Source organism: Notothenia rossii (genome assembly GCF_949606895.1).
Source record: "Notothenia rossii genome assembly, chromosome: 1".
Taxonomy (NCBI): domain Eukaryota; kingdom Metazoa; phylum Chordata; class Actinopteri; order Perciformes; family Nototheniidae; genus Notothenia; species Notothenia rossii.
In genome coordinates this window covers 56,400,597-56,419,585 of record NC_136912.1, presented here as the reverse complement: position 1 = coordinate 56,419,585, position 18,989 = coordinate 56,400,597, and the positions used below count along the sequence as shown (strand labels likewise).

Below are 18,989 nucleotides of genomic sequence, written 5' to 3'. Positions count from 1 at the left end.
ATTGTGCAGATTGGTCCATTTCAGAATAATATATATGATATGTTTTATAATGATTGATCATGAAAGTGTTCTCAAAGCTGGTAAAGGTGCAGCTAGTTTGAATGACTTTGTATACTAAAGGGTAGCTTGTGGATTTGCTCCAGGTGGAACTAAAGTCTGATTTAACACTTGATTATATTTCACATCATTCATCCACATCTGTAAAGTAACTAAAGGTATTAAATACATGTAGTGGAGTAGAAGTACACCATGTACCTCTGATCTGTAGTGGGGTAGAAGAACAAAGTAGCAAAACATTGAAATACTTAAATAAAGCACAAGTATCTCAAAATTGTGCCCAAGTATAGTACTTGTTGAGTTTATGAACTTAGTTACTTTACACCATGTGGCTATAAAGATAGAAAGACTAAGCCTTGCACAGAGGCATGAAAATACATTTTCAAAATGCTCAACAGTGCTGCCAAAATTATAAACTGACTGCTACACAATTTAAAATAAATGCTTTTATATATTTCTATTAGATGTGACTCTTTGGCGTTTCTGTTATTATTAACACTGCTGCTTTAGTTGTTCTGCTAATATCCTCTGTTATCCCTCATTTTAAAGCCAATATTCTGTGGGGTGGGGGAGCCGGGGGCTCGGATCCTTGTCACCTTTTTCATACCTGATGAGTTTGCATCCCTGTATGTTAAAAAGCCTCAGTCACCTTAATTCATGTAATAAAAACATCTCAGGTCAGTAACACTCAAAGCTAAATGTACAATACCATGTTCAGCTATGTTACTATTTATAATGTTATTGTTCTTACATCAGAAGATGTACATCAGGCCTATTCAACTGGCGGCCCGCGGGCCAGATGCGGCCCAGAACCAACTCCCGAGTGGCCCAGCCTCCCGTAGCCAAATTCCTACACTAGTACAGACCATGAACGCAACACTCCGCGTTGCATAGAAACCACCAAACCACAACGCAGCACGTTTTTTTTTGAAAGTGCATCTAGTGGTGCTAGTAACGGTGGTCCTATGATAGCAACTCTAAACCATGTCTCTCTCAACTCTGAAGCGTAAACAGAGACAAAACGGTCATTGATCTTGTGGAGCAGATCCAAGTCAAGCTGGACCTTTTCGCGACCGACTTGAGCACGGGTCGGATGCTGCATTTTCCGACGCTCCCCAAACACATCACATCTCCGGCACAAATCACGGATGTGATGACAGATTTCATTGCGAGGTTGAAAGAGAACTTTGCCGGTCGATTGGATGGACTTGCTCTGCCCACAGAGGTGATGGGCTTTGCCAGAGACCCCTTCACTGTTGCAGAAGAGGGGGACGCATCAACCAGAGCAAAGGAAGTGGTCCCCTGCATCGACAAGGGGAAATATACACTGGAACTTATTGACATGCAGCGCACTAACGGGCCAGCGAAGTTTTGGAGTGATGTCAAAAAACGGCAGTTCCCTAACGTTCAGAAAGTAGCGATCTGTGTGCTCAGTATGTTTGGATCAACATACACATCAAGCTTTTCACACATGAACTCAATCAAAAGTAGCACTTGCTGCTCCCTGACTGACAGCACTTTTCACCAATATCTTAGATTGCATTGATATCCTATGAGCCAAAAATCACTGCTCTTGTTCAAAACAAAAAATGTCCCTTCTCCCATTGAGAAAGTCAGCGATGACAAATCACAAATGAGGTGACAGTAAGCACCTAGTTTACTATAGTAGACGTGTAGTGTAGTATTCATTCATATAGTTACCCGTATCCCTTGTTATGGGTTTGTGCACTGAAGGGTAACTTGACAGTTCTTTCTGTATTCATTTAAATGCACTTTGTAATGTGACCAAAACGTATGATTTTTTTGTTATTACTTGAAAAGTGAAAAAATAGTATTGCTACAGTACTACCTCTTTGTGTTGCATTGCTCTTTAGCTGTTTTTTTTGTATGTCAGGAAATGTATTAAGACTGCTATTATTGTATTCAGTAAATGCACTTTGTGATGTGCTTGGTTCAAAAAAGATAACCTGAATATTTGACTTCTAAAGCAAACAAATGTAATGCTACAACTGTGCACTTTTTTTCAGATTCTGTTAAATTAATGCTAATTTGTTGTGTTTTTATGCACTTTTTGACCTACCTTTGTTAGATGAACAATGAATAAAAATTGCATGTTTTTCATCGCAGTAATATGTGTTTGTTTAAAATGTGTCACTACCCGCTTTTTACAGGCCGCTGAATGTCTGGCCCAGCTGAATTTTGTAGTTATAAAATCTGGCCCAACTGAATGTGTAGTTGAATAGCCCTGATGTACATATTGGAATGATTTCTTAACTTACAGTAGGCTATTTTTTACAATGTGTCTTGGAAGGATTTATTAAATTACTATGAATATTGTCATTGTTGAAGGCTTTTAGAGAAGGGTGAACTATAAGCCTGAATTACATAACATTTTATACCTAAAAACATAAAAGCCACAATAAATGAATCACAATTATTCTAGTTATTTTTACCTCCCGTATTGCTTTCAACCCACCAGCTTTTATGGTGTTGTTACGTCACTAACTGTAAGCTTGTCATATACAGTCTATGGTCACTCATAACCTACAGTTAATTTAGCTGCTGGAGAAGAAAGATCAGGGGGGAGGGGGGGGGGGGGGGGGGGGGGAGAGAGCTGTGGGTGATGGGCCATTAGTTGTGCAAATACACAGCTGAGAGCTGCCGTTTCATTTAGACTGTTTAAAAAACGGTAACAACGGACTATTTTTCTTAGCGGATGCATGTCAATTTAAATCAAAACATACAACTATTTTTTAAATCAATAAAAACATTTTCTAAATCTATAAAAGCATTTCAATTAATATTGGGAGTCATGTCGTTACTTTGTTGAGAATGTGGCCATGTAATAAGCGGGATAATTTGCTGCAACTTGTTCCTTATGGGGAAAATAACACCCTTCATGCACAGGATCCCTCCGCTGCGCTTTGGGATCCTGATCTGCCGACGAGGCTCCATTAAAATATAAATATTTTTAGTAAATTACTGAGTTTAGGCACGTTAATAACGTTTTAATGAAGTTGAATACAGTATATTCATATGTGTCAGTGATTTCATGTCAATTCGGTGAAAATAAACATAAATCATCGTGGTGAAGATGATGATTAAATTAGGATTAAAAATCGAGAGCCGGGCTGCATTTCCTCCCGTTCGTTTTTTTCGACTAAACAACATTATTTTGTTAAATAACAACATGTTGATGTTTTGTAAATGATTACATGTCTCTTATTTAGCACAGCGTATGATATCCGTGACATATGGATCTTAACAAAGTTCCGCTGTACATCCAGCATTCTGTATCTTACTTTATTTCACATGAGCTCCAGTGTGGAACCCCACTTCAATATAATTACATTTATCTATCACGGGGGCGGTCTCAAATCAAGCTGGAGGTTTTCCCTTGAGCGGTACCAATCACGGCCCTCGCGTTTCAAACTGTCTGAAATGAATCGCTACATCTACAGCATTATGCAAGTCTGTTCTCATTCAAATAATGGTAAAGCCACACAAGACAGATCCTGAGAATAGGGGTTTATTACACAGTTTCTTCCTTGATTATCTTTTCAGCATCCAACAGCAACATGTCACACTTTGCTCTTGTGGCAGTGTTTAAGAGCGTCTCTCAGTGCCGCCAGAACCATGTCAACATTGTCCTTGCTGCTGTTGCATCCCATCAGTCCAACACGTAGCACCTAAAAAACAACAACAACCAGGTGTTAGGCTTCATTCACAGGATTTATGTGACCTGGAAGGCATAGGTTGTTCAAGTAGAAACAAACTGTTATACAAAGTATTTGAAGGATTTTTGTCTTACCAAGCCAGCTGATGGTCCAAGCCCCCCAGAAATCTCTAAATTATGGGTTTTCATGATGTAGGTTGTGATCTCTTTCCAGTCATATCCACGCGGAGCAACAATGGTGGTAACTGTAGGCAGTCTTGCTTTCTGTAACAACCATTTAAATCAGAAATTATAAATGTTCTTTCTTTTTCATAATTTAAATTGTTGATCATCATTGAGTTTTAACTCTACTGAAAAACTGCGAGAATGTAAATTATGAAACGAAATAATCTGATTTAACTTGAAACTCACTTTTTCTTTGACGAAGAGTTTGAGTCCTATGCTCTCGAGGCCCTCGTGGAAATACTCTGCCACTTTATGATGTCTTTCCCATGAATTCTCCAGACCCTTAGAAAAATAGTAAAGGAATCAAGACAGACAGTCAAAACATTATAGAACAGCTGATGCATAACCATCATATTATTTTGTTATTATGTTGGTATATTTTTGCCACTGTACAAACTGCTACGGCTATCTGTACAGAGCTATTGAAGTGGATACAAAAACAAAACAAAAAACACCTCTTCGGCAAGGACAGCCAGACTCTCCCTCAGAGAGTAGAACGCAGTGACTGGGCCTGTGTGGTGATATCTACAGAGGGGACATGGAAAAGACAGACCATATTAAGAAAGTACAGCTGAACTTGAGAGCACAATTTGAAATCTAATCTGTTCCTGTCTGCAGACGAAAATGTCTTACAGTCTGGACGGCTTGCCATCACATCCCCAGTAGTTTGCAAGCCAAACCAAATCCAAGAAGAATGACACAGGCTTTGCCCTGCGGCTGAATATTTTCTGGCTGTGAACAGATTAAAGGTTAATTACATGGTGTTACATATTCCTTAATGTCTACTTGTATGTTCATTTCTCACCATGCTCTCTCACTAAAGGAGATTGGAGCTGTACCCGGAGGAGCATTCAAAACCTTTTGGGAGCCAGTGTATAGGATATCTATTCCTGAAAATAAAATCAATCCAAAAATGATTGTTATCAAAAGAGATTGTGTAATACAATGCTGAGAGAGACTTGATAGTCCGGCAGCCAAAGTGGATTATTTGGCCTAGCCTCGTTTTGACTGTTAAAGTTTTTTTTATTGCTGATTATTAATCATTTATATGTATATAATGATATCCAGGTGGGTGTGGAGTTCTCACCTTTGGGGAAATTGAGAAAATCGAGAAAATCCAAGATGGCCGCCACCGAACGCTTAAAATCCAGATGTGTTAATATCTCCATGACTATAGAAGGGACAATAATGACCAATATGTCGTTTTATATGTTTTCAGATACAAGGAATCAGATGAAACCATTATTGTAATGATAGTTCTTTGTCTCTTTGCAGAAGTGATGGATGAACAGTGCATATTCAAGTCGAAATACGGAGACCAATGTGATGACAGGCAGCCATGTTCTAAAAGTGCCGGATCGTCCCGGATAATCTCAATCATACAAGCAAGCCAGACGTACAAAGACAGTTTGTTCACTGAGCTGGAAACTCAGTTCAGCACCGATCCAGACCTGAGTGTGTTCTATCACAAAAATTGTGTTTCACGGTACACATCAAAAACTAATTTGGCAAAATATTTGAAAGCTGACACTGATGAAGAAGCCGGACCGTCTACAAAACGCCTTCGCCGTTCGTCAAGCGTCTTTGACTTTATGCACCACTGTCTGTATTGCGGGCAGCTATGTGAACTAAACAAGAATGAACGACATCCAGAACGATGGCGACCTGCGTACCTCTGTCGTTCTACTCATTCGGAGCATAGTGGAGAGCCATATAAGGTGTATTTACTTGAGAAATGCGATTCCAGGGCAGACAGTTGGGCCAATGATGTCAGGCATCGAGTGCAAGGTGCGTTGAGTGACTTGCATGCAGTGGAGGCACGCTATCACAGAGATTGTATGAGTCGCTTTTTCACCAACAAATATCTATCACAACATGATCACCTTGAACAAGCAACTGGAGCGATCATTGACATAGGCCTGGATCATACTTTGAAGGAGCTGAAAGCTGACAAACATCGGATATGGAACTCACTCGAATTATTCCATGAATACTCAAGCAACTCTGGCAGGACACTTAGTAGGCGAAGACTTCTCGAAGAGCTGCGGCAGCATTTTGGCAGTGAACTTCTTGTCCTATCCACCCCAGGCTTTGCAAGCATAGTCACATTCACAGAAAATACTGCCAAAACGCTCAAACTAGTGAAAGATGATGAAGAGGATGACATCTCACGAAGTATTGCCAAAGTCAGCAAACAAGTTGTGCGAGAATGCAAGGCCGTGGAGCACGATAAGTCTTCATACAACAAACACATTGATAAACATATAGCCAGCCAGTCGGTTTCAGACACTTTGCAAGATCTGCTGACAGCTATTTCTCCCAAATTGGAAACATCATTGCCAGCTCTGCTGATTGGAAACATCATTACAAGCATTGTAACTAATCGAGCAACAGATCTTCAAGTAGCACTGGGCATATTGATGCGCGACTCCAAGGAATTACTGACTCATATGTATGACTATCGTGTTACATGCAGCTACGATGAAATCCAGCGTTTCAAGAAGTCCGCTGCACTTGCGGTAGCACATGATCTCACTGAGCAAGGAATATCTGATGCACAGCAAGGCTTGGTGCAGGTGGTGTCCGATAATTTCGACACAGATATTTCGACCCCCAATGGCAAGGCATCCACACATTCTCTAGCCATGATTATCATGCAACCATCAACACATTATGAAGACGTACAAGGACCTGACACCATCAGGCGAATCAAAAAGGAAGAAGTGTGCCAACCAATACCAGACGACAACGACTCATTTGTTGTATACTATGGGCAAAAGAAACCAGAGATGCCCAGCATACCTACTGCTTCACTTTCATCAGAACTCCAAGTGATGATGGATGTATCACGGAAAAGAGCAGCCGAGAATGACTTTGCATTTTTCAATGATGTCGTTACACGGGTAGGCTGCCCAGAGTTCAATGGTTACAACACCCGGTTGTGTCGAGAGCAAGGTCACACCCTCAAGCCAAAAACCAACATTGTATATCTACCTCTGATAGACATGCCGCCAGCATATCCGTCAACAATGATGGCAGCAATGAAGAAAGCACAGCAACTATCGCATAAAGTCGGACAAGAGTATGTGGTGTTCACAGCCGACTTGCAACTCTATCGCATAGCTTTACATGTCCAATGGGAAAATCCGATTCAACTTGGAAATATCCACCTTCGTCTTGGTGGAATGCACTTATTAATGAGTTATTGTGGTTCCATTGGCACCCTTATGGCTGACACAGGCATTGTTGAAATACTTAGCCCTGTGTTTGGTGGCGTTCTGAAGATGCTGAGTGGCAAAAAATTCCCACAAAATGTTAGAGCTCTCAGAATGCTAGTTGAGGAACTACTTCAGTCCATCTTCACCAATCACCAACTAGAATGCATGGCTGATCTTACCGACATCTTGGACGACCTCGCTTCTCAGAGTAGAACAACAAAGCTTTGGGTGGAGTGTCTCATCAAACCCATGTTTCTCGTTCTCCAGTTCATCCGTGCTGAGAGGGAGGCTGATTGGCCGTTGCATCTAGCAACTGTCAAAGATATGATTCCGCTGTTTTTCGCTGCAGGCCATGTACACTATGCTCGGTATGCATTGTACTATCTACGATCAATGCATGGCCTTCCCAAGAACGTTTCCGATCAATTCATGAAGGGACAGCATACAATGCACCATAACTCTGGGCTTTTCAATGGCATTTGGAGCGATATGGCCATTGAAACAACCTTTATGCGGTACGGCAAAGGGAAAAGTGGAATCGTCGGAATAACACTCAAACCAGAAACCCTCAAGACATGGGCGTATAGCTTGCACACATGTCACAGTGTGATTCGTGACTTGAGCGAAATGAGAGAACGAGATCACTCACAGAGCCAAACTCAGCATAAGGAAGAAACACCAGGAAGAATCAAGGGTGATCTTAAAGACAGACAAGCTCTGCGTGACAAACTTGAACTATGTACAGATCCACTCGATCCCAAGCATCCCAAAGGCTTACTGAATATTGTTACCGGACAAATTTTGACCCACCAATCAATCAATGTGGACACTGCAGCAGCAATAGGTCATACCCAGATGCAGTCGTTTGAGGAGAGCTGGCCTGCAGGATTCCATGCCACCATACCCAAACTAGTTACCACCATGTCATTGTCTCGTAAACACATTAAAGTAGGAGACACGAACGTGTTTGACACAGAGGTCATATATGCACGGGCCATGGGCTTGCAACGTAGTTCACGGGATCTAGACACAGACACACTCATGTGTCATGAACTGGCGCCTGTTCCAACAGCTATGTTCGATCAGCAAGGAAACATGAGAGATGCTAAAACAAAATCAAACCTTAAAAACGCCCTAAAGGTAGACGTATCACGAAGGCTCGCAGAACAGGATGTGCACACAACATTCCTCGATGGATGTGCTATCCTTTGGGTAGTGCCATGGCCAACATCTGGAACTGTACAAGACTACCTCGACCTGTTCCGAAAGTATCTGCGCACACACTTGACGACCAGTGATGTCTATCTAGTCTTTGACAGGTAGGCAATGTATTAAATACATATTGCTTTAGAGTCTAGCATAACACTAGCTATATTGATCAAAATTCACAACATCAGTACACATACATGTATGTTTGCAGTTATGAAATATTCGCATTGACCCGATGTTAATGATTCGATTGTATTGATATTTCAGATACATTGAGGGTAGTACGAAGGAGTCGACACGCCGCGGACGCGACAAAGGAGCCAGTAGAACCTACACGCTGCGTTGCACAGCCCGACTACCACCACAAAAAGTTGTGCTCACCGTCACTTCCAATAAAGCGCAATTAATTGACCTGATTGTCGAGGACATAGTATCGCACAAAATAGACTTCCAAACTCATAAACTGGTTGTCACTGGCAGTGATCCGGTGCCACTTGAGATCGAAGGTGGACAAATGAACAAACGGCCAGACATGACCACTACACAGGAGGAGGGTGATACCCTGATCATACAACAGGTATCACGTGTGCAGACTGGCACTGTCCTGGTAGTTGCAGATGACACAGACATCTTTGTTCTCTTGTTGCACTTCTGCCACCTGGGCAAGATAACCTCGCATGTTCTGATGGTTTCCCCAATCTATGGCCGAACTGTTTTGGATGTCAACGCCGCAGTGGAAAAACACAAGAGCATCATCCCTGATTTACTGGCTGCTCACGGTCTAACAGGCTGTGACACAGTCGCGTCTTACTTCGGTATCGGCAAGGCAGTTGCACTCAAGGCTCTAAGAACCGGCAAATATAAACTTGATTTGGTGGGCAACATGGAATCAGAGGTTACAGATGTAATAGACCAATCAACAAAGTTCATGTTGGCATGTTACGGTCAGCCCAATTGCAAGTCTCTCACAGAAGCACGACAAAAAGCATGGTCCTCAAAGATTGGTAGAAGCAAAGCCACAGCTCCAAAACTTTGCTCACTTCCACCGACTGCCGAGGCATTTAAAGCAAATGTAGCCAGAGCGCATCTTCAAGTTGGTGTTTGGCGACGTTCTCTGGAAGCCTGCCCAGCAGCAATTGACCCCACTGCTCATGGATGGTCACGCGACGTCGCATCCGGAGCACTTGTACCAACTATGGTGCCTGTTAACACCCCGCTTGTCCCACCAGAGCTGCTATCTCTCATCAAGTGCACATGCCACAGCCAAAATCCATGCAGTACACAACGGTGTAGTTGCAAAAAAGCAAGTATGGCGTGTACTGAGTTCTGTTCTTGCCAGGGTGGAGGTACTTGCCAGAATGATCACCAAGATGTTGTGGACGATGCAGACGACTGAAACCCAACAATCGTAACATACTAAGCTTGTTATTATGTCTGTATCATATGTTCTATAATATATATATGTTACTATGTCTACCCGCACTTGTATTACATGCATAAATGTATATGTTTGAAATATATTGTAGCAGTTAAACATAAAGGTTACATAACTATGCATGTATTAATGATTGGATGGGACCGTTTGTGTCTCATTTTTATGTGAAGACGAACTGCAAAATATATAGATGTATATCACAGAAACTGCTATTTTGAATTATATGTGCCAGATGCATGTCGACTACTTGCCGAATTATATGCCATTCAGAACATCAAATATTATATTCAATTTTTGTCGCATATTGCAAAAAACAAGTTTTATGTTGTTTGTATCATTACAATGATGGTTTCATCTGATTCCTTGTATCTGAAAACATATAAAACGACATATTGGTCATTATTGTCCCTTCTATAGTCATGGAGATATTAACAAATCTGGATTTTAAGCGTTCGGTGGCGGCCATCTTGGATTTTCTCAATTATCTCAATTTCCCCAAAGGTGAGAACTCCACACCCAATTGGGTATCATTATATACATATAAGTGATTAATAATCAGCAATAAAAAAAACTTTAACAACCAAAACGAGGTTAGGGCCTTGGCTGCCAGACTATGAAATCTACCAGGATTGAATATGTAACCTTGCTGGTCCATGTGCAGAGGGGTCCCTCCCATTGAAGCCACAGAGTCCACAAGAAACAAGCAGTTATACCTGCAGACACACATCATAACAAGCTATCAACTGCCAATATAATTATTATTATTAGAAGTGAGGATGAAAGAGAAATGAGCGCTGCATTTTACTTATGGCACAGCTCAGCGATGCCATCCAAAGGATGCAGGACTCCTGTGGAAGATTCTCCATGTGCGAGGAAGAACACCACTGGCTGGTGTTTTGATAAGGCCTGTGATGAGATAACAGTGTGATCACATAGACAGCAGCTTTTATGGAAGTAATTTAGGTAACCTGATAACTAGAGAGTCAGTGTACCTTCTCAATGTCTGCATTAGTGAGGAAGCCTCCAGGGGGCGCCACTATGGTATTTACTGTGGCACCTGTAGGGTAAACACACGATGTTCTGTGGTCGAACAACTGATTCCCTTTGCAGAGATTCCACCCAGGAGGACCCATGATGGAAAATCACATGTTTACATACTAATTTATCAATGAATTACATTTACTTGCCGATGTATTCAATTGCGCAGTGTACTGTTTGCTGCCCCTAGCGCTCATCAATAGTCTATGAGCGTGTATGTAATGACTTTCACCAATAACACCATGGTAAACAATACAACTTTCATATTTAGATATAACTTGAACTTATTAAGTTAAATTAAGAAGCAAATAGCCTAATTGCCTTATGAGTTTGCCAATGTTTGATAACGGAGCAGGCTATGCTAATAATGCTAGCAACTAACGTTAACATTAGCTAAAATGTTCTCAATAAGGTTTTTGCAATTTTGTTTTAGCTTTTACTTTAATGCAAATGTTAACATTAGTTTGCTAATGACATTAGTTTGTGTATATCTCCCAGAAGGGTTAGGCTCAGGCCTGGAGATATGCAGGGTGGCATAGTGCCCTTTATACATCCATATACATACATGGGAGACATGTTCCTTATGATAAACATAGGCACTGTGGTTTATTTTGAGTCAACTCGACATTAGAGCCCTGCTGCTGGAAATATTACCGCACCAAATGTGCATTAATCAGCAGCTGAAATATGAAGTCTTTCTTGATTGAAGTATTGTTTGCTGAAAGCTACAGTGCCCTGCTGAAAAGTATTGAGCCTTTTCGAACTAAACTTTGTATTCGATTTATAACTAAAGAATGAACCAGGAAAGGAACAAATAAATCCGAAATAATTTAATTGTAAGCTTTGTTTTTCTCGACAGAGAAATATATGAAACCATCATCCTTACCTATCCTCTCTGCCATTTCCGCTGCTCGCTCTCCCCATATACCGTTGACTGCACTCAGCACGCTTTCCCCCCCCTCCACGGTGTTGAAGATTGCACACTCCATTGCAGCGTGGCCGGTGCCGCTCACAGCAAAGGTCATGCTGTTCTGAGTCTGGAACATGTACTGGATCCCACTTTTGATGTCACTCATTATCTATAAAATAAAGTAAACAAACATGAAAATTATATTTTGAGGGGTTCTAACACAGGTCACCCTTAACCCCTTTTGTTTATCTAATCATGAGGTAAAATGAACTGGCAACATTTCTAATAAGTGATTTGTAACTTTTGAGAAAACACTTCCTTAATTCAAAAATGCAAACATAGTCTCCTATGATAGTAAAGGAATACATTTGGATTTTGGATTATGCCCTCATCCTTCATAGTCTCCACCATGTGTGTTACCTCAAATATCTCTGGATGCATGTGTCCAATGACAGGATTGGCCCCGGCCTTCAAGATCCGTGGTGGGACGTTGGAAGGTCCTGGTCCAAACATGTAGCGATGAGGAACCACCAGGGTTTTTTTCAGGCATTTTGGTGGAGGAACAGAGACAGACGACATGTTCCCAGCAGAGAGACGAGCACAGTGAAACCACAGAGCTGTGAAGCAGGAGCAGTGAGGCTGAGCTGAGCCCACCCCTCAGTCTGACCAGTGAGCTCCTCAGGTCAGGGTTCATCTGCTTTATCTCCTCATCTGTCAACACATGCTGCCTCTGTGCCCAATCAACTCAGGTAGCTGGTTTCCCATTTGAAAGATAAGCAAAGTCACCCAACATGTCCTCAAGTGTTAATCATTGACTTCAGCTCCTCCAGTGTGAGGCTTAAATATTACCCTGCCAACAGGATGACATGTTTTCCACAACACACACGTATAAAGGCTTATGTTGACCTACTGTTTTAATCTGTCGTTGTAAGATCTGGCTATTTACAGTTTGTAAGAAACAAAGTTTCACCCTTAAATATGTGTACAGTGTGTATACGCTAAAATAATGTTTGGAGGTCTGCAACAGTCTTATAAAAGTTGACCAGATTTAAGGGTATACATTTTATCATCAAAAGGCAATTTGGTTGTAATAAATCAGCAAAATCAAGGCCGTTTGCTGATAAGAAGAGAAAAGGAAATAAGGCTTATGTTATCAATTGTGTTGTCCCCCAAAAGATCCAGTGGCTTATTTTTATGTATTCTTTTTGAGAGTAGAATGGTTCCAGTACATTACAGCTGTCAGTTTGACACACAACCATATTACATATAGGCCAGTGTTAACAAAATAGGAGTTTCATACTGTTTTTTATGGGATTAAGAGCATACTGAACCTATAAAGAAGAACGGTATAATGTATATCTACAGGAACAATGTGAACTCCATTGGAAGTAGGCTTTTATTCAAATAAAAAGCACATGGCACAAATCATATCATATTAAGGTTTTACAGATACGAACACATTGTGAACACATGCAGATGCAAATCACACAATCTGGAAAGCTTGTTTGATTTTGTTGTGATAAAGTGTGCTAACGTGGTCTCAAATTTCTGAAAAATAAGGCACTAATAAGTATTAATTCGTTTTTATTATCAGTACTTTAATTACGTATGATTTCATTATAGCTTGTTGCTATTTTTGCGATCTTTCCGGGGGGATGAGGAGCAACTTGCCCAAAGGCTCGGGACAGAAGCAGCCTTCTCTGTACACCAGCTGACCCCGGACCAGCGTGGCACACACCACACCCTGCAGACTGAGGCCAAGGTAAGGAGTGAGCTACGCACGTGCGCGCACACAAAAACACACACACACACACACACACACACACATTTAAATGTTAAAATGATAAACAAAGCTTATTCAATCAATTTCTTATTTTAATGTGGTTTACCTTGTTTTTATGATGTATGCCTTCTTCTTTAATCTGTGAAGCATGACAGAAATGTAAATGAATACAGTGCAATAGAGTATAGCTTTTTTAATGGGACGGGTGGCGCAGTGCTCTGTGCATCTGATCATCAGATCAAGGGGGGTGCTGGGGAACTCCAGTTCGAAACCCGCCGCCACTGCGTCAGGCCGTCGTGTCCTTGGGCAAGACACTGCAACCGGATTTGCTCCCACAGTACATTTATGATACTAATGTGTACTTGTAAAAGCGCCTCGATGACTTCGAGGCGTGAAGATGGACGGTGTGGCGCAGTGCGCTGTGCAATGATCATCAGATCAAGGGGTGAAACCTTCCGCCGCTGCGTCTAAAGCCGTTGTGTCCTTGGGCAAGACACTGCTCCTGTGGGTATTGTCCACAGCAGGGATCACCAACCTTTTTGTCACCGAGGGCTACTTCAAGGGTACTGAGTAATACGAAGGGCTACTTGTTTGATACAAACTTCCTGAATAACATAATTACACGGTTCACCTTTAATGATAATATTATTATTAATAATCAGAATCAGAATACATATGAATTGAATGTATGTGAAGGACTGTCTGATCACATGTTAATGTTAATTATTCCTCACAATAATTATTAACAATGATTTACCATTGCTATAGCAACCCCATTGTTTTGTTATGAAAATGTATCTATATTTATACACATTCTCGCGAGATCTATCAGGGGTCGTTGTAATGCTGCGTTCACACCGGACGCGACTTCGCTCTAATCGCTTGAGATTCGAGAGACAGCAAGCGCGTTTCGTGGCATCTGCGGGCAGTGGCAAGTACTTCCGGCATCTGCCACAGAGGCCGCTACTCCGTGGTATCTGTGGCAAGTATATGCCACAGATGTGGTATCTGTGGCACGTATATGCCACAGATCCCACAACTTGCCGTGGCAAGTATATGCCACAACCATGCCACAACTTGCCGTGGCAAGTATATGCCACAACTTATATATGCCACAACTTGCTGTGGCAAGTAAATGCCACAAGTTAAGAGTTAAGAGAAGGTTTACGGTAGCTGCCACTCGCCTTCCGTGGCAAATGCTGATATTTAAACCCGTATTTATCGCGTAAAATGTCGCTGTTTTGGCATGACTTTATCGGCCTGATCTGTACACAAGACTGATGATCTGTTACTGATGGTCCGATCATATTTTTGAAAAAGATTAAATATTATATGTTCTATAGATTTTACTTGGAGAACGTGGTTTGTTGAAATAAATAAACGTGCTATTTTTATGATAATACTCAAGATATATTATTAGTAAGTTGACATAAAGATCTAACATTGTTGACCAGAGGTGGGAAATAGGCTAACTTGTATACTCAAGTACTGTACTTGTGATTTAGAAATAGCCTAGTTGTACTTTAGTTGAGTATATAAATGGTATGTTACGTAGTAGGCTACTTACCCCACTACAATTCAGAGGTAAATTGTGTAATTGTAGCCTACTCCCCTACATTTATTTAATACGCTACCTTTAGTTACTTACTACAGATTCTGATTAATGATGATACATATAATCAAGTCTTAAATCAGACTTTATAGTTACTCCTGGAGTAAATTCACAAGATACCCTACTACAGTATACAAAGTCATTAAAACTAGCTGCACCTTTACCAGCTTTGAGAACACTTTCATGATCAATCATTATAATGAAAACATGTATTATGCACTTTAAGTATATTGTTATGCTAATCACTTTTGCGCTTTTACTTGAGTAACATTCTAATGCATGACTTTTACTTGTAACAGAGTATTCCAACATTTAGGTTGGCTACTTCTACTTTTACTTCACACTAGAACCGCCAGGGGTCGCTGTATAGCCTACCTATAACCACCAACGTGTCAAATGAACGAATGCATTGATTTTCAAGGTACAATATTATTTTATTTATCATACTAGAACACAATGAGTGTTGCCATTACTCGCCGTGGCATGTGCCTTGGCATTTGTGGCATCTCCCACAGAGGCCACTACTCTGTGGCATCTGTGGCAAGTATATGCCACAGATGCCACAACTTGCCGTGGCAAGTATATGCCACAACTTGCCGCGGCAAGTAAATGCCACAGATGCCACAACTTGCCGTGGCAAAAATTTTGCCACAACTTGCGGTGGCAAGCATATGCCACAACTTGCCGTGGCCTTTGCGCATGCTGAACGGGAGTTGCCACAAGATGCCAGAGTTAAGAGAAGTTTTACAGTAGCTGCCACTCGCCTTCCGTGGCAAATGCTGATATTTAAACTCGTATTTATCGTGTAAAATGTCGCTGTTTAGGCATGACTTTATCGGATTGATCTGTATACAGGACTGATGTGCGATCTCTATTTTTCAAAAAGATAATAAATGATCATTTATATCCAATTTTACTTGGAATAGCCTACGTGGTTTGCTAAAATAAACAAACGTGCTATATCTATGATAGTAGGCTAAACATAGGCCTATATTGTAATACAAAAAGAAATATTGGCAAGTGAGCGTTGCAACGCAAGCCCTTGGCAATTGTCGCTTCTTGAGGGGAGTTTCCACTGCTTGCTACGATAACCAGGTGTATTCTTACTAGTAAAGACAAATAATTAAAAAATAAATATCTTTATTGACACAGCAACGTGTACAATGGTGTTATTAGACTTGGCTACAGACTTAGGGCAGCACCATGAGAATGATAAATACTTAAATAAACATGAAGAATGTTCTCTTAAGCATGATACTCCAAGCAATCCTCATTTAACCGTATAAAGTTGATTTAATATGTTGAGGAAAGAGGGTTACAATGTAATATAATTACACCCTTGTTAAAACTTTTTTTGTGCATCAGTAAAAAGGTTATATGTCATGCATGCAAATATCAAATCATTGTGTTGCTAATTAACGTTGTATTTACTATATTTATCTAAAATGTTGAAATCTTTGCGTTACAGCAGTGATAAGGGATAGGAAACATAAAATAATAATAATAAAAAGAAACAGGAAATAATTTACACATTATTAGTACATATTTATCTACAGAGTATCTAAAGAATAAACAATATAGCCTACTGAATATGTAAGAATACACTATAATAAACCATCTTACTAAAACCAATACAAAACATATTTTGTCTTTCTTAACCCTTTCATGCATGAATTATGAAAGCCTCACTCAGGATTTTTTTACCAGGTGTTTTTATTGCTCTTGGGGCATGAAAAACAAGATTTTAACTTTAGTTTATTTTTATCTAGTTTTTTCAAATTTAGAACATTTAAAAAAAGAATTTTAAGGATGATGTTTTATAATAATATATCTTGAGTATTATCATAAAAATAGCACGTTTATTTATTTTAACAAACCACGTTCTCCAAGTAAAATCTATAGAACATATAATGTTTAATCTTTTTGAAAAATAGAGATCGGACCATCAGTAACAGATCATCAGTCTTGTGTACAGATCAGTCCGATAAAGTCATGCCAAAACAGCGACATTTTACGCGATAAATACGGGTTTAAATATCAGCATTTGCCACGGAAGGCGAGTGGCAGCTACCATAAACCTTCTCTTAACTCTTAACTTGTGGCATTTACTTGCCACGGCAAGTTGTGGCATATACTTGCCACGGCAAGTTGTGGCATATATAAGTTGTGGCATATACTTGCCATGGCAAGTTGTGGCATGGTTGTGGCATATACTTGCCACGGCAAGTTGTGGCATCTGTGGCATATACTTGCCACAGATACCACGGAGTAGCGGCCTCTGTGGCAGATGCCGGAAGTACTTGCCACTGCCTGCAGATGCCACGAAATGAGCCAGGCCCTACTGTGAGTTTCACCGCTGCTGCCAGCTGTGTTTACTCGCATCATTCAAACAAGACGCGCTGGCTCGGGAGCTACAACTACAACAAAATGAACACATTTTACCGTGATTAAATTGTAATACACGTTTCTAAATGATGCCGAAGTAACAACATACTGATACCGTTTAGTAAAAACCATGAATTAATGCTTAACAAGTCTGCAGACAAGACGGCAGGCGAAAAACCTTTTAAAATGCTTGTTTTCTGAATGGAGATTGGGTCGACCAGGCAAAGCTAACGTTGTATATGCTCATTCCACACTCATAACAACGGCCTACAGAGATAAATAAACCAGCGACTGTATTCGCCATGACACAGACAGTCTGTGGTTTGTACTTGTTTAACTTTTGTCCAGTTTCTGAAGAGATATGAGGAGCTAACTGCTGATGTTTTCTGGTTGAGCGTCAGTGGCAGGCTGAGATCCTCACCACTGCTCTGTGTGTGCGTGTGTGTGTGTGTGTGTGTGTGTGTGTGTGTGTGTGTGTGTGTTTGCGGTGTGGTGATGAGGCCCATGATCGTAGCTGCTCATGCTAGCTTGTCTCAGCTAAAGGTGGAACGGAGATTTGGTGCGTGGAGTTCAACTCTGAACCTATCTGGGGTCAGAGTTCAATTTCACGCACCAAATCTCCATTTCACTTACATATGTACATACAAAATGTGTGCTTTTAAAATGTTATATTCAATATTGTCATTTTAAAAATTAAAAATGTATTCAATCATTTTTTTAGACGGGGCTCCATGGTGACTTGTGCTATTTTTAGAACATGCACGAGGGCGACCAATTTCCCCCTGCGGGCGACTTAGTGCCCGCGGGCACCGTGTTGGCTACCCCTGGTCCACAGTAATGACCCTCACATGTGTGTAATGTGTATTTGTAAAGTGCTTTGAGCATCTGGAAAAAGCGCTCTAATAAATATCAGGAATTATCATTATTAGGCTATTTAGCCAAGTTTGTCCTTAATATATCAAAACTTAGGTAGGTCTCTCTTTTAGAGATTCCGAGAGACAGATTGAAAACCAGGAGCAGGGCCTTTACTATCAGGAGATCCGACAACCCCACTTTGTTAAAGTTTTTTGAAAACACCATTTTTCAATGTGCATTCACTTTCATTATTCCCTTGCTGTGTATCTCTAAAAAAAAATATATTCCTAAAATTGTAAGTTATAAACGTGTACGTATAAAGATTTGATATATTAATCATGTTATGTATAAATATAAGAACCCTCCTTGATTAGAACATAAGCCTATGACATTATATAAAATACAATAATAATAACAAAATAAAAACAAATACAAAAAACGAAATAAAGGCAAAAATGACAAAAGGTGAAACTTAACAGTTAACAATAAGCTGTTGTGAGGTACTTTGTAATCATGTTATTATGAAAGGTACAATATATATCTAATGTAGGCTATTATCATTATTGTAATACAAACTTCAAATTCT

The 18,989-nt window shown here is 40.4% G+C and overlaps 2 protein-coding genes and 1 long non-coding RNA gene across 3 annotated transcripts; 1 reads left to right on the top strand and 2 right to left on the bottom strand.

The window, feature by feature from the left end:
• Window positions 1-3,570: 3,570 nt before the first annotated feature.
• agxta (alanine--glyoxylate and serine--pyruvate aminotransferase a) lies at window positions 3,571-12,481 on the bottom strand. The gene is made up of 11 exons (XM_079686088.1): window positions 12,189-12,481; window positions 11,745-11,937; window positions 10,813-10,877; window positions 10,626-10,726; window positions 10,463-10,533; window positions 4,764-4,848; window positions 4,592-4,690; window positions 4,414-4,483; window positions 4,145-4,240; window positions 3,869-3,997; window positions 3,571-3,746 (listed from the first exon to the last, which is right to left on the bottom strand). The coding sequence occupies exons 1-11, from the start codon at window positions 12,345-12,347 to the stop codon at window positions 3,639-3,641; spliced, it is 1,176 nt and encodes a 391-aa protein (XP_079542214.1). The 5' UTR covers window positions 12,348-12,481; the 3' UTR covers window positions 3,571-3,638.
• On the top strand, window positions 4,861-10,219 carry LOC307042276 (uncharacterized protein). The gene is made up of 2 exons (XM_079686075.1): window positions 4,861-8,495; window positions 8,653-10,219. The coding sequence occupies exons 1-2, from the start codon at window positions 5,209-5,211 to the stop codon at window positions 9,779-9,781; spliced, it is 4,416 nt and encodes a 1,471-aa protein (XP_079542201.1). The 5' UTR covers window positions 4,861-5,208; the 3' UTR covers window positions 9,782-10,219.
• An 854-nt stretch (window positions 12,482-13,335) lies between the features above and the next one.
• LOC307042290 lies at window positions 13,336-18,957 on the bottom strand. The gene is made up of 2 exons (XR_013809063.1): window positions 13,658-18,957; window positions 13,336-13,542 (listed from the first exon to the last, which is right to left on the bottom strand). It is a non-coding gene; the product is annotated as an uncharacterized lncRNA (long non-coding RNA).
• Window positions 18,958-18,989: the final 32 nt, after the last annotated feature.

Bases quoted from the DNA above. Each gene is read 5' to 3' on its own strand.
- LOC307042276 (XM_079686075.1), top strand. From the start codon at position 5,209: ATGATAGTTCTTTGTCTCTTTGCAGAAGTGATGGATGAACAGTGCATA. The intron at 8,496-8,652 runs GTAGGCAATGTA...TTGATATTTCAG, and splicing joins GTCTATCTAGTCTTTGACAG to ATACATTGAGGGTAGTACGA.
- agxta (XM_079686088.1), bottom strand. From the start codon at position 12,347: ATGTCGTCTGTCTCTGTTCCTCCACCAAAATGCCTGAAAAAAACCCTG. The intron at 4,691-4,763 runs GTGAGAAATGAA...ATCTGTTCACAG, and splicing joins TCCTTTAGTGAGAGAGCATG to CCAGAAAATATTCAGCCGCA. The intron at 3,998-4,144 runs GTGAGTTTCAAG...TGGTTGTTACAG, and splicing joins AACTCTTCGTCAAAGAAAAA to AAAGCAAGACTGCCTACAGT.